This window comes from Pleurodeles waltl, chromosome 10 (assembly GCF_031143425.1).
Source record: "Pleurodeles waltl isolate 20211129_DDA chromosome 10, aPleWal1.hap1.20221129, whole genome shotgun sequence".
Lineage (NCBI taxonomy): Eukaryota > Metazoa > Chordata > Amphibia > Caudata > Salamandridae > Pleurodeles > Pleurodeles waltl.
The window spans coordinates 984659542-984674474 of record NC_090449.1 but is presented as its reverse complement, the minus strand read 5'-3'; the positions used below and the strand labels follow the sequence as shown (position 1 = coordinate 984674474).

General features: G+C 42.6%; 1 protein-coding gene across 1 annotated transcript in view; it reads right to left on the bottom strand.

Moving 5' to 3' along the window:
* THSD7A (thrombospondin type 1 domain containing 7A) overlaps positions 1-14933 on the bottom strand; it is a 934571-nt gene that overhangs the window by 110894 nt on the left and 808744 nt on the right. Inside the window, exons 18-19 of the mRNA XM_069211831.1 lie at positions 8300-8415; positions 2159-2276 (exon numbers count right to left, since the gene is read on the bottom strand). Coding sequence (XP_069067932.1) covers positions 2159-2276; positions 8300-8415 — 234 coding nt within the window. The remainder of the gene's footprint in view (positions 1-2158; positions 2277-8299; positions 8416-14933) is intronic.

Sequence of the window (14933 nt, the reverse complement as noted above, 5' to 3'; positions counted from 1 at the left end):
TTCAAAAATAATCATTTGGTCTTATGTACAAAATATTGTGATAGAACCCAATGTTCAACTTATAGTACTTTCATAATGAACACAAACTCTTGACTTTGTTCAAACTACTCTGTCATAACCACAAGAATTCAGTAATGGAAATTTCTCACTCATTGTATCATTACCACAGATACCTAATACCTGTCTGCTTGCAGTGTATCTCTCCTAGGGTTTCTACACTTTGATATCTCCCTATCAACAACCTCCTATACTGCCCTGAGGCATTATGTAGGTTGTCACCACATGAGATCTAATGGTCTGCTGCACATCACTGCAGCCCACTGAAAAGTCTCAGTCATGTCTTACCGGACTCCTGAAGTGTTGCTTAGTTCTGCTTGCACCTAATTTTCCATCAAGAGGGCATTCCTAGCACAGTTCCTCTATCCACCATTCCACACTTTCTAAACTAAGTTTCCATTCGCCCAGCTTTTCACTATTAAGTCTGAGACAGCATGCAAATGTTCAGAGCAATGGCGTATAATTTTAATAATTATTACAATCACATACTCCACTTCTAATTACCCTTGACTATCAAAAAAATTCCACTTTCTATCTGCAATAAAATCCCAGGAATAGATTGCAAATCTGTTCCGTATGTCACACCCCAAATAGCCAACAGAGAGCCAGCCTCCTAGCAGGCACTGACACTTTCAGAGCAGTGGCCTATGAATTAGATGCAGCCTGTATGCAGCATACTGGGCACCTTTGCCTAGGTGCACTGCACATGACCAGAAGAGCACCTTCCACGTACTGTGTTTCGCACCCTGTTCTTGTCAGCTATCCTGCAATAGATTATTTATTGGCTGATTATAGATACTGTCAATACTAAACATGCCTGCATTGTCAGCAGGATCATAATTTTGATTGGGGCAGGTAATAATGACACTCATTTTTTTCATTTGAGAGATGCTGGTCTTTGAATGTCAACATATTTCAGGGCTGCCTGCCTCTGATTGTTGCAAATGTACCAGAGGATTGAGGTGGGCACAGTGATGCTCCAACACAAACCATGCCTCCCACAACCATCATTCCCTGAGAGAAGAAACTGCTGAAGACAGGCCTTCCTGTAGTTTCCACTCATGTGCATCAAACGAGACAAAGGTCAGGAAGTTGTAAAATAATTCTGCTGTTATCCTCACTCTCACATACATCAGCTCTCTCACACAAACATAAATTGTTTAAGGCATTTAGTTGGCAAATATATAAACCTGCCTAACAGCAACCAAACTAAAATGCTTGTTAACTGATAATCGGAAGGAACTAAGGGCCAGATGTACGTATTTTCTGAATTGCGACTCCCAAATTGCGAGTCAGAGAGACTCGCAATTTCCGAGTCGCAATTCAGAATGCAGGATGGTGTCCCTGGCATCATCTGCGACTCGCAAGGGGGTCTCAAAGGCCCACCTCATTAATATTAATGAGGTGGGTAGCAATTTGTGACCCCTTGAGACCCGCAGCACTCACAGGGATGGTGGCCTGCTGGAGACAGCAGACCAACATGTCTGTGACTGCATTTAAATAAAGCAGTTTTTTTTTTTTAAATGCAGCCCGTTTTCCTTAGAGGAAAACGAGATGCATTACAAAACAAAAAAATGAAAAACGTTTTCATTTCATTTTTTCAGAGCAGTCAGTGGTCCTATTTTCCATGCCATTCACAAAGGGGAAGGGGTCACATGGGGACCCCTTCCCTTTTGCCAATGGGTTACCACCAGTGTGACACTGGTGGTAACTGCGATTGCTTTGGACTGCATTTGTGGTCACAAAGCAATGCAGCATCGTGCTGTGACGCGCAATTAGGAAGGGGAACACCCCTTCCTAATTGCGACTCGCAGTCCCGTTTTGCGAGTCGGTCACCAGGTTACCGACTCGCAAAACGGGGATTGGGCATCGCAATGTGCTTTTTGCACGTCCCAAACAGCGAAATTTACTGTTTGCGACGTGCAAAAAGTTTGCTACATCTGGCCCTAAGTGTGAAACTAGAACTAAAGTATAGATCAAAGGGGGATTACAGAATAGAAGAGTCTTGATTGAATGGAAGAGTCTGTAACATTTATAATGCATGCATACATGAGATCATAGCTACACTAACTGTTTTTTTCCAATTCCAAGAGATACCCACCTGTAAGTCCACATTGTTGAGAGCACTCGGACCAGGAAGACCAATCCGAGAGCTGGCAGTTCACAGGACATTCCACTACACATGAAGTATTCATCTGCCAAGTCTTCTCTAACTCAAGCTTAATAAAAAGACAACAAACATTACAAGTTAAGATAATTTAAAATGAGAATCTTTTAAGCTTTTCACAATAGGTAAAAAACAAATACAGGTAACAAGCACCATTCAATGTGGAACAATGTGTGAGGCCCTTCAATTAAATCCATACTTTTGTGGAGTTGCCTCATTTATTTGATTGCATGTTTGGACCACTGGGCAGTGAATGCATACTAAACACCTCTTACTGATTGAACATCATTTCTACAGCATGGAGATTAACTAGAAAACACCATCTGTCACTATTGGCTGTCAGGCAAATCCATAGTAAAATGTGCAAATAATGTGCAAGTGGTAACATTGAATTCCCTATGTGTGACACTTCTGTATTACTCCCTAAAGAATGGGTTGCCTGTCTCCTGGAAATCAGGATGCTGCTGGAATCTGAAGAAAAGCAGAAGAGACCGCGGAAGGCGTAATCCTGTCACCTGGTAAAAAAAGGAAAATATGTTTTCTCTTAATACTGCACAACTGAAGACCATTCCCAGGGTCAGGAAAACTGGCCTTTGGGATGACCACTGGAAGATAAGCACTAAAGACATTTTGGAAGAAGAACCAGCAACTGGACTTCGACTGGAGCCTTTGCTGAAGAAAGTATCTGAGAAACCTGTCTCCCAAAGCTGTCTATTGTTAGTGCTCCAGGAACAGCTACAGAGAACTTGAGAACTATAGAAGTGACAAGGAAGAAAATATAAAGTATTTGTGAAGTTAGGACTTCTTCATTCATCGTCTCCTGGTGGAGCCAAGGCTATCCAACAAGGCAAATCATTGGCAGGTGATAATTTCAAGTTTGTTGCCCTGTGAGATTTTTGCCTGCAAAGCTTTATGGTTTAGAGGGATCATGGAAACAAGATATCTGACTAGGCATCTGACATTATGAAGCACTCCCTGGTTAATGTTGACAATTTCGCCCCACTGAAAAGTTATAAGCTCCAGAAAGATACACATTGAAATATGAGAGTGAGAATAGGCAGAAATGTGATTTATGTGGCTTGTTACTACTACATCATAAAAAAAAGGATAAAGAACTATCAGTAGGGAGTGGGCTTTGGGTCAGCCCTCTTTAGCCATTGTCTTTCATGTGTTTTTCATGGTTTTCTATTGCACAGATGGGCTGGTCTGTCAAGGCCATGACACTTTGAGGATAATTTCACAAAGTAGTCATTTTGTTAAACTGCTTATGCAACTTGAGCTGCAAGTTGAAACTGAGGCCCTCATTAGGAGTTTGATGGGCAGAAAAGGCTGCCCGACAAATTTCTGCAGGTCAGGAGACCGCCAATGTGGTCTTCTTTGCGCTGACCCTATTATGAGTTTCCCTCTGGCCCAGCAGGAAACGCACAACAACATTGACGCTGGCTTGTAATACAGCCAGTGGCAATACTGTTGTGCATCGGGTGCACCAGCACTCGTTGCGCAAATCATTGTCTACAAAGAAGACAGGGATTTGGGTGATGGGCTGGGCGATGCCAAGTGCACGGACAGTGCAGGTGTCCCCAGGGGCCCCCGGCACCCTGTCTCTGCCAGCATTTACATGGTGGTGAAACTGCCATGTAAATGCCGGTGGAGAGAGGGGTCGTAATCCCAGATTGGGACCGCTGGCACCGCCAGGCCATCTGGCAGCTGAAAAGTGGCGGTGCCGGCTGTCTGACTGTGGCGCTTTTGTCACTGTCATAATGACCACGGGCAGACCACCACTTTGGCAGCGGTCCGACCACGACCTTGGAGGTCTGGTGACCACCAGGGTCATAATGAGGCCATGAGTGCCATTGTGTGTTCTTTGAAGACTATTTAATTGCTAGTTTATGACTTTACTACCTTTCGTTTGGATGCCTTAGCTGTCATAAAATAAGTCACAGCAATATTCATTAATCACTCGTGAGCATTTCATGAGCTTTACTTTGCTGTCATGATAAACGTTTTGTTAAATTTACTTTTTTTGTATACGAAATAATGATTTGAGCAAACACAGCTTGAAGATAAAACAGAAATGCAATCTCTGAGTGAGACGTGTAATAGTATATGTTTGTACTTCTGAATAAAAATGTTGCAATTTGTATGTGGGAACATGCTTTAATAGCATAAAACAGTGGTTCCCAACCTGTGGTCTGGGGACCCCTGGGGGTCCGCGAAGCCTCCTCAGGGGGTCCGTAGCTGCTTAAAAAATGTAACAGATTAGGTCCTCAGGTTTAAGTAATGACTTGTTGGGGGGTCCCCAGATTCCAATAATGATTAAGTGGGGGTCCCCGGGTTCCTGTTCTGATAATGTGGGGGTCCACAGAAGTCAAAAGGTTGGGAACCACTGGCATAAAACATATAATTAACGGATAAAAATGGTACTGTGTCCTACCATAACTAACCAACCATAATATATTTACTACATCATACCTAACTTAGCATACTTTGCATACTTGCCTGTCATTCCGAATGTATCACATCTACAATACCGGGATACCATAACTACCAACTATACTTAAGCCACCATACCTAACCTACTATAACTTCCATACATACTTACCTTACCAAACCATATCTAACCTACCATACCTACCTACTATAAATACCATACTCACTTACCGAGCTACTAAACCTACCATACCTACCTACCGTTCCCACCATACCTAATCTATTTTACATACCATAACTAACAAATCATATCCTTCAGGAGCTTTCTGTTTGCTTCTGTTCATATTCATTTCAGGTATCTACCTAATCTATAATCAACTGTTTTTCACTTTTCAAGTCATTCTTATGATGTCACATTTAATCCTCAATTTCACATTTGAGACAACTGTAGTATTATATAATGTTGTGTGGTGTGCTTACACTTTAACAGATTTCTTCTAACAATGCATATTAAAAAGCCTGTGCTCAGAATGTGCTGAAGTCAAGATATAATCTCAAGAAGAATTGAGGGGTATAAGATTAGATCTGCCTAAACAGTGTCGTTGTAATGAACTACAGTAATTGTATTCCAAACTAAGTTCATAAACATTTGAAATGGAATGCACATGCCACCAGCCACTACATATATATAGATATATTATATATTATAGAGAAGCTGGAGAACAGTGTCTAAAAACGTTCCAATGACAGTCAAAGGGAGCAACCTCTACTGTGGGTTTCTATTGAATATAATGCAAGAACATGGTGAATAAGTAAAAATGGCAAAAGTGTCACTCTGGGACTTTTCAGTGGGATCAATTTAAAAAAGTGTCTGACTTATAAAGCACAAAGGACCCAATAATTAAGGCACAACTTGAATGGTTCATGCTAGAGATGTTTGTGACTATTGAAAAAATTGTGGTTAGGGCATAATGGATCATGTTTGGATAATAATGAAGTCAATGCTGAACCTTCTGTAGAAAGTACATACTTTCAATGGTTTTTCAGGGTCTACAGTTATTGCCCTGTGGTACTGAAGACTTCTCAAGAAAATCCCCATTTTAATCCTCGTTTAATAATTAATAATATCCTGTTCAGAACCAAATTTACGTTCAGGAGCAGGACGAAACTGATTATTTACACTGGGATTTAGGTGTGCTTTTGGGCCCGATTATTACTTTTACAATAAAAAAAATTAGGAATAACATGCACAAGCAGATATTGCTCTCAATTTGGCAAGATGCAGCCCAAATGCACCGTTTTAGGTCATCAATCTCCATCAGTTACATCCTGGATGTTAAAAATCAAGGAATCTACAGAGGTACGTAGTATATACTCATCTTGTAATAGGTGCAAGCGTAAAAAAAAAAAAAAAAAAAAACATATTTGAACCCAATTTGAATATTTTTTCTAGTTGCAAATGTGTTTTTGTTTAGAGCATTTTTCCACACTTCTGCCTTTACAAGTGTTTTAAAATAAAATGTCACTCATACTCGGAAATGTACCTGCGTGGTATTCATATTACATTGATGAAATTGTGTCAGAGTTATTCAATTTTGTCATCACTGAAAGCTGCAGAGGTATTTTAATTTGCCAACATTAAATTGAGGGGTGTTTGATGTTCGCACTGTAGAAAGTGATTGACAATGGTTGCTGGTGGTAATAACAATTTGCACAACAAATTAAATTACCGCAGACAGTTTTTATCACCGGCAAATACTGCTAAAACAAACATGTCTGTGCTAAAACCAATGGCTCTGACACACTCCATTACAGGTGCCATCAAACATGACACATCCTACTTTTACTGTTATGTGTTAGAATGTCTGACAGTTAGGTAGACGTTAACCTGAGTAACATTCTTATTATTATTAATCGAAGACTGAAACTTAAAAAAAAAAATGAACGGGTCACTAAGTAACAGGTGTCATGAAAAGAACTAACATTTATTTAAATTGTGACCTGCATCCCGGGGGTTTTTAATTATAAATCTGGTAAATAGCTTTGGCAATTGGATCCGATTTGAGATATTCGGGCGTGGGATTGATTTACTGTGCAGTTGTTTTTTATAGCAGTTTTCTTCTGCGAGTGAAGGCCACAGTTGGTAATTTCATGCTACAAAAAATAGCATGTATTTATTGCTCAAATTACTACACAGTCCGGAGCAGCCTGTCCGATGGATAATACAAATCCCTTGAAAGATGGGGAAGAAGGGCACATGACCTGGAGCGAATCAAATCAAAACCCTTTAAATATGCCCATCAAAATCAGCAGTTACTCGTGGATGGTAAGCCAGCCACCTGTATCCTCCTACGGCAGCGGTGACATTAGCTAAAGCACGCGGGGCTCAGGTAACCAATCCCTTTTGTGCACGTTCCATTTTCTGGACAGATAGCTGGTGCAAGCAAATTCCCAAACATGAGAATGAAACTGCATGCATTACAGCTGCGTCACACTTAAAAACGCATCTTTGAAACAGTAACAATGCTTATGAAAAAAGCTAGCATGACAAGCTGTTAAACACGTTTACAGAAAATGAATGAACTATCATCACACACAAAAAAGAGTTATATGAAAATATCTATTTGATATAACCATTGAGGTCACGGGCTCTCCATTGCCTGAAATGGAAAAATAGAAGTGCAGGTACTCTGAACCGGAGTACCTGCTCATTTCTGAGAAGTGTCAGTACTCTTCTGTTAAAAGTATTACGTTTTTCTACAGAAGTGCAGGTATTCTCCCTCTAAAAATAAAGTGTTGGTACTCCGTACCGGCAGTACCGGCCCATTTAAAGCACTGGCCGGCTATCAATATTATCCTGGTAAGATGCACAGCAGTCATATTAGCGCAATCCTCTTGTTGCACCACTGTCCGTTCGCTATGCCCTCCTCGTGATCTCACAGTATAGAAGTGAGTGCATGGCTTTATCATAGTCAATTCCTGAAATCGTCCCATCAAGCAGTTTTTAGAAACAGCTTGAGATCAAAACTGAAGTAAATCTTCGTGCTGCAGCATCCTCGTGACAGCCGGAAGACTCTCTCTCTTTTAATACCAACTGCTTTGCTCTTTCTAACTTGGTAAAAAAAAAAAAAAAAAAAAACTGGCACTGTTAGTGACTGTAAAAAAAACGGTGCGACTAACGCCTCTTGGCACTGACAAATGATGATGGATACTGGCAGACTCCCAACTGGCATAGACAATTCCCAACACATTACTGGGATAATGAGCAGCCTGAACATGATGTATTGACTTTTTTTTTAGGCTTTGCTGCTTGCGGTACCTAAATATTGTTATCAGTTTATGGTAATTAGGCTGCTGTCAAAGCTCTGCATACGAATTAGAAGAGGTTAAATCTAGAAATTGCTGGAGCATGGATAGCCACACGCCAAGTTGTGATCTGTGGTCCTGCAATACTGCAAGGTTTCGATAAGTGGTCTCTGACACGAGCACCGGGTCAATTGGATTGGCATTACATGAACTTATTCCTTACTTATTTATTATCTTTTATTTACAGGCATTTAAACCATGAACAAATGGCCACATGGGTTGCTGTAACATTCAAGTAATTACTGAAAAGCTTACACGCAATGAATATAGTGCACCTACCTCTTCACAAAACTTCAAATCGACTGATTTGCCATCACTTCGCACACAGTCCAGCATTCTTGTCTTGATGCCGTTACCACAGACAGCTTTCTCACTCAGCTGACACGTACTCCAATCTGTGATTATTCAAAAATTAATGAAGAAAACAAAGTGTGCATCAATAATGACCTTTCGAAAAGCCTTTTTTCATATTTTTAAAGTCACAAAAGAACATTCAGTGCCCAAAAGTGCTTTTCGATTCATATTTAGAATTACGAATCACAAGCACACAGTCCACTCCCTGTATCTACACATATTTCAATATCGGTGTTTTTTTTACTATTGGACAAAATAATAGTGGTAATGGTGTGCACCACCATTTTCAAATAATTCTTGTTAGATCTTGCATCCTTGAAGTGTTTTCCCCTAACTTTTCGCCCTCTGACCATCTGTTTTGCTGACCTAGTTTTTGCTGGCTATAGGACTCTGGGCCCCTTACCAAATGCTAATCAGTGCTGAAATGCATGTGCTATCTTCCTAAAACATGTTAACATTGGCTTATTTACAATTGGCATATTTAATTTACTTTGAACCCTCAGTAAAGTGCGTTACCTGTGCCCAGGGCCTGTAAATTAAATGCTACTGGAAATCCCGACGCACTGATTGTGCCACCCCCTTCAGTAGCCCTTTAAACACGACTCAGGCCTGCCATTCCAGAGCGTGTGTGTGCAGTTTTAAACTGCCATGTCGACCTGGGAAGTTAACCCTCTTACCAGGCCTAAACCTTCCTTTTTAATACATATAAGTCATCGCTATGGGAGGCCTTGGAAAACCTCAAAGGTGTGGTGTAATGTATTTAAAAAGTTAGACATGTATTTTAGAGTTTTACATATTCAAGTAGTGAAAACTCTTAAATTTGGTTTCACTACTGCAAGCCCTATCCCTCCCATGGGTTAACACTGGGACAACCTTATTATTACATTTTATAAGTGCAATTTCCAATTAGGATAGTAACTCCAAGTTTGTTGTCTCTGGAATCGCAATTTAAAATGACAACTTATGGCAAAGTCAGGTTTTAAAATGTAATTGTGAAATTGGCACTTTTAGAAAGATGCAAAAACAACAGATGATGGATGGAATGCAGAAAAAATCAAACATTCACCCAAAGTCACAGATCTGGGTTTAATCCATAAGTTTTTTTGCTTGCCATGGCATTCCGGTTTGGACCCAGCCATATTCAAATCAGTCTTGACCATGTTCCCCATGGTGATACCCTGAAACCGGTCCTAAGATGCTTGTTTCCGGTCCAGGGAGGACCTGGCTAGGCAGTTCTGGCTGGACTATTCCCATGAGGAACAGGGTCAGGACTGATTTGCCTATGGCTGGGTCCAAACTGAGGTGGCGTGGTGAGCAAAAAAACAATGGATTAAACCAAGATGTTTGTGACTGGGGTTGAACGTTTGCATTGTTCAGCATTCCGTCCATAATCTGTTCTTTTTGCACTTTTAGTAAGATTGCATTACCGTACCCTAAATCAACTAGTACCTGCCTCTAAATGCATGTCTGGGTGGGTGACAACGTGGGTCTTGTGCATTCCTTCCAGACTGCCACACAAAGGGAGCTAAGGTGAGACTAGTAGACCATCACCATCCTGATGGCCAATCCTGGGCAGGATGGGAGGGAGGAGCTGACACTTACACCGGAATAGGCTGTGTCCTGATTCCCCACAAAGGGCTTCATAACACCCTGTAGTGAGTCTGGAGCTAGGACAGGGATTCTGTCCACTTCAAAAGCCTTGCTTTGAAGTCTGCCCCAATTAAAGGCACCATTGGTTTTAAGAGCTGGACATCTGACCCTACCAACTCAGTACACTTCTGGAGCTGAGGACATTCTGCCAGGAGGAAGGACAGCTGTGCTGCTGAAGGGACTATCACTCTGCTGGGCTTTGCACTCTGATGTGCCCGCCCTGCTGCCCTCTTGGCCTTGGAGTGAGAAGGAATGGACCGGCATCTCTACATCCCCTGAACCAAAGTGACTCCAGGGGTTTGCTTTCTTGCCTCCTGTTCTGAAGTCTCAGGGACATCAAAGACTTCCTTCCATCCACACACAGCACCTGGACTTTGCTTGCTGCATGTCCTGCTCTGCCAAGTGGTGCCGACCCCATCCAAGACCCTTGGAGTGAGTATAAAGTGCTGCACCTGCCAGGACACTGTGCATCAATGCTGTTGAGCCAACCTAAACCACAGCATTGTCTGCTGTAAGATCGGGATTGACGCATCACCACTGCTGTAAGGACCAGAATGGCACATTGCACTGGGAACCACCTCATCGCCCCTGGAGTCATCGCATCAAAACCAATGCATCACTGCCACTGTGTGGAAAAGATTGACACATCCCCCCTCCAGTGTGGATTAACATCCGGAACTGCCGCATTCAGAACTGGTGCATCACACTCAGAGCTGATGCATCGTCGCTGTTGTGTGAAGAAATCTGGTGCAATACTTCAACTGTGTGGTGTGGGGAACATAAATGCATCTCGTGCTGCGACAGGGATTAAGATACTGTTGCTCAGCGGGCCTTGCCTGGGTAATGTAACCATCCTGCACTCCATGAGTGGCAGCCTGAAGTCTTGACTTTGTTTCGGTCCAGAGCGACCAAATATTCCAATAAGAGCCTATTGCTTCTAAGCGGTGCTTGCACATTTAGGTGGTCATCATGACGAAAGCCGCAGCTGCCAGGAGACCGCCAGTGTTGGCAATCCTCCACCAACCATATTACGGGTACTGATGGATTTCTGCCACACTTTGGGCAGAAATCCAGCAGTTGTCAATCTGGCGGGTGGAAGCGCTGGGGCAGTTCCACCAACGGCCTCGCCCTGCCAGAAGGACACCACCTGCCGTATTATGAGCAGTAATACGTCCTGGTGGTGTCCTGCTGGTGGGGCGCTGTTAGAGGTGGAAGCATACTTTCCCGTTCCCTGCTGGATGACCTCCTCCCCAGACGAGGTAATTTCATTGTCGGACAGGGGAGGTGAGTGGAAGGGTGGAGGGTATTGTGTGTGCGTGTGTGGGCATGAATGTGTGTATGTGTGGTTGTATGCATGGCTGAATGTAGAAGTGAGTTTCTGTATGCATGTAAGTGTGTCTGTGTGTGTGCATGTGAGTAAGAGTGTTGTGGTGAATGCGTGTTTGTCTGTCTGTGTGTATGCTTATTTGGATGGGTGTGAATATGGGTGTTTGTCTGCATGTGAGTATGCATGTTTGGATGGGTTTGAGTATGTGTGGTTGAATGCATATATGAGTGCTGGGTTGAATGCGTGTGAGTGAATGTGTGTATGTAAATGTAGGTGAATGAGTGTATGCGTGGTGCATGTGGGTGTCTCTGTTAGTGTGGATGTATGTGGGGTGGGGCACTGTGTCTGGAGAGGGTGGGGGAAGGGGGTGCTGGTGCTGTGTTCGGAGGGGTGTGGGGGAAAAGGGGCACTGTGTCTGGAGGGGGTTGGAGGAGGGGGTGCTGTGTCTGGAGGTGGAAAGCGGGTGCTGTGTCTGGAGGGGGGAGGAGGGTTTAGTGCTTGCTGGAGAGGGAGGGAGAGTCGTCTACCAGTGACAGGGAAGAAATTCCCTGTGACTGGTAGCCTTTCTGCCAGGGTTTTGGGGGCGGTGATACCTCTGCGGAAACCCTGGTGGAAAGGCAGCTCCTAATACCGCCGGTGGTCTTCTGTGGACCGCCGGGTCAGACATGCACATCCTGGCCCAGTGGCTCTGACCTCACTGGTGGTATGAGTGGAGATGTGGCGGGTTGGTAGAGGCCAACCCGCCACACTCATAATGTGGCTGTCTTCACCACCAGCCTGTTGGCGGTGAAACCGCCACCTCTGCCCTGGCAGTCAGGAGACCGCCAGGGTAATAATGACCCTTTTAGGCTTTAAAAAGTCATTTCTTGACTTCAATTAATTGAATTTTTGTTCATTAAATTAAGGTCTATTTTTCCTAACCAGGTGTGGTTTCTTTTTTTGTGGTGCTTTCACTGTTTTAAGTGTTGCACACGTTTTATGTCAAGACTAGAAAACTAGCATTATGGATATAACTTTTATTTACTCCTTCTGAGCAGCAAACCAATAAACGCTTTCAAATAGAACTTTGAAAAACATCATAATGGAAAATAGAATGCTCAGCCCAATATATACTTCTTGACCTCCATCTTTTTCCTCTTTTGTTTGCTGCTTCAGGACAGACAGATATATATATATAAAACAGTTTTTTTTTTTTTTAGCAAGTTACACCTGATGGTTTTATATGTTTCTATTAGAATCCAATTTATAGGTATTAAGATTGTGTGTGTAGTAGTTTATAATTTTTTCACTAGGTACAGTTAACTATGTTCTTTGTTTTGATTTTTTGAAAGTTTTGTCTTCGGTATTTCGAAAATAATGAATATTTTAATTTAAGTTTCATTTTAAAGAGACTGAAATGTTTTCATTGGTGTAATTTTCTTACTTGTGTGATCTTGTCCGAGTGACGAGGATAGTGTGCGCTTTAGAGCTCAAGAAACTGTAAGTAGGTGGAGATCCATCACATGCGTAGGGTAGCGCAAGGAGTGGTAGGTAGTGCTCCTTAACATGCACATAGTAGCAGTGGCCTTGACTCGTGCACTGAGGCCGATATTAGGAGAAGCAGTCAAGCAAAGGAGAGGTGCATCACAATGTCACATCTGATGTCTTTTATTCATCATACATTCAGAATTGCTGCTAAGGGCTGTGTAAATGCATTGTTTTGTTTCGACAGGAAATAGTCCGGCAAAGCAGTTTCCTTACAACAAAGCACCGTTGGTGCTTTTCGATGTCGAGGGCAGTCAAAGTAGATGAAAATGTTTTTGAAAATATTAAGGATTCCACAGTTTTTAAAGGTGAATTAGAATTACTGGTGTTTATCAAGATGACTGGCATTATTAAAGAGAATGTAAATCAGGAGGATTATTAAGGAATATTATTTCTAAAGAAATACAAGTAGTTGTTTAGGAGCTTGTAAAACAGCCTTTAAGTAAAAAAGGGAATAATGATGAAGAGGAATATTTTTCTGTGTTCGACTAGGCGAACCGCTATAGAGGTCTGGGTGGAAAGTGCTTCAAAAATAGGAGACACCAAGTGAGAGAGGAGTCCAAAGTGTCTCACAATGGAAAGGCACCAAAGGCAGTACAAAGAATGGTCAGCATGATGTTAGGAATGATTGATATTAGGAGGAGGATACGGAGATGATGAGAGGTAGATCTGATGAGGATCTAGATCTATATAATTTGGATTTAGAGTACAAAGATGGCCTAGATAAAAGGAGAGTGAGATGACTGTCAGAAATAAAGTGAAGGACACAAATGTTGGTCGTTTTGTGGAGAAATTGTTTAATGCAAAGGATATTAGACACCCAAGAGGGAAAAAATTGGTGGCCTTTGTACCACGCATTGGATTATATTAAACCTACACTGTGTAAGTCCTTGAAAAAGGATGAAAGGAATATGATGCTGGCAGAGTGTTCCAAGCATGTGTTGAAAAGGTGAAAGTGACACCGAGTCTGGATCCAGAACTCATCACATATTTGTTTAAAATGGGCAAGGATCCGATGAAGGGATTAGAGAAGTCTTTAAAGCAGTGTCAAGACAGCGTCCTTGATATCCTTGGTCTGCTGGCAAAAAATGTTGATGCGGTACATAAGGCATTTTTGAAGGGTTTGAGTTTCGATTTAACTCAGTTATGTGGATGGTGTCAGACAGCTATATTCTTTTTCAGGAACGCAGGCATTTAAGCTGAAAGAAGAAAAACTGTATTAATTAATGAGGTGTATTCCAAAATTGAGTGACCAGGCAAGGAAGGAATCTAGTGAAGAGGCACATGGTTTGGTTTTTGGAGATGGAATGGTGAAGTCTCTGACAAGGTATGTATGTATTTTCACAATTTTAGCAAAGGTGCAATTTTCTATATTAAGGCCCGTATTTATACTTTTTGACGCTAAACTGCGCTAACGCAGTTTAGCGTAAAAAATTTTTGCGCCGGCTAACGTCATTCTGAAGCGCCATGCGGGCGCTGTATTTATTGAATGGCGTTAGCCGGCGCAAGCAGACCGGCGCTGCCTGGTGTGCGTGGAAAAAAACCACGTACACCAGGCAGCGCCGGCGTTTGGAAAAGTGGCGCTAGGGCGTCTTAAAAATGGTGCAAGTCAGGTTGACGCAAAAAAAACGTCTTAACCCGATTTGTGCCATTTTAAACGACGCCCAGACGCCATTTACATGACTCCTGTCTTAGTAAAGACAGGAGTCATGCCCCCTTGCCCAATGGCCATGCCCAGGGGACTTATGTCCCCTGGGCATGGTCATTGGGCATAGTGGCATGTAGGGGGGCACAAATAATGCCCCCCTATGCCACCCAAAAAAAAAAAAAAAATAATAATTTATACTTACCTGAACTTACCTGAATGTCCCTGGGATGGGTCCCTCCATCCTTGGTGTCCTCCTGGGGTGGGCAAGGGTGGCAGGGGGGGTCCCTGGGGGCAGGGGAGGGCACCTGTGGGCTCTTCTTGAGCCCACAGGCCCCTTAACGCCTACCCTGACCCAGGCGTTAAAAAGTGGCGCAAATGCGGGGTTTTTTGACCCGACCACTCCCGGGCGT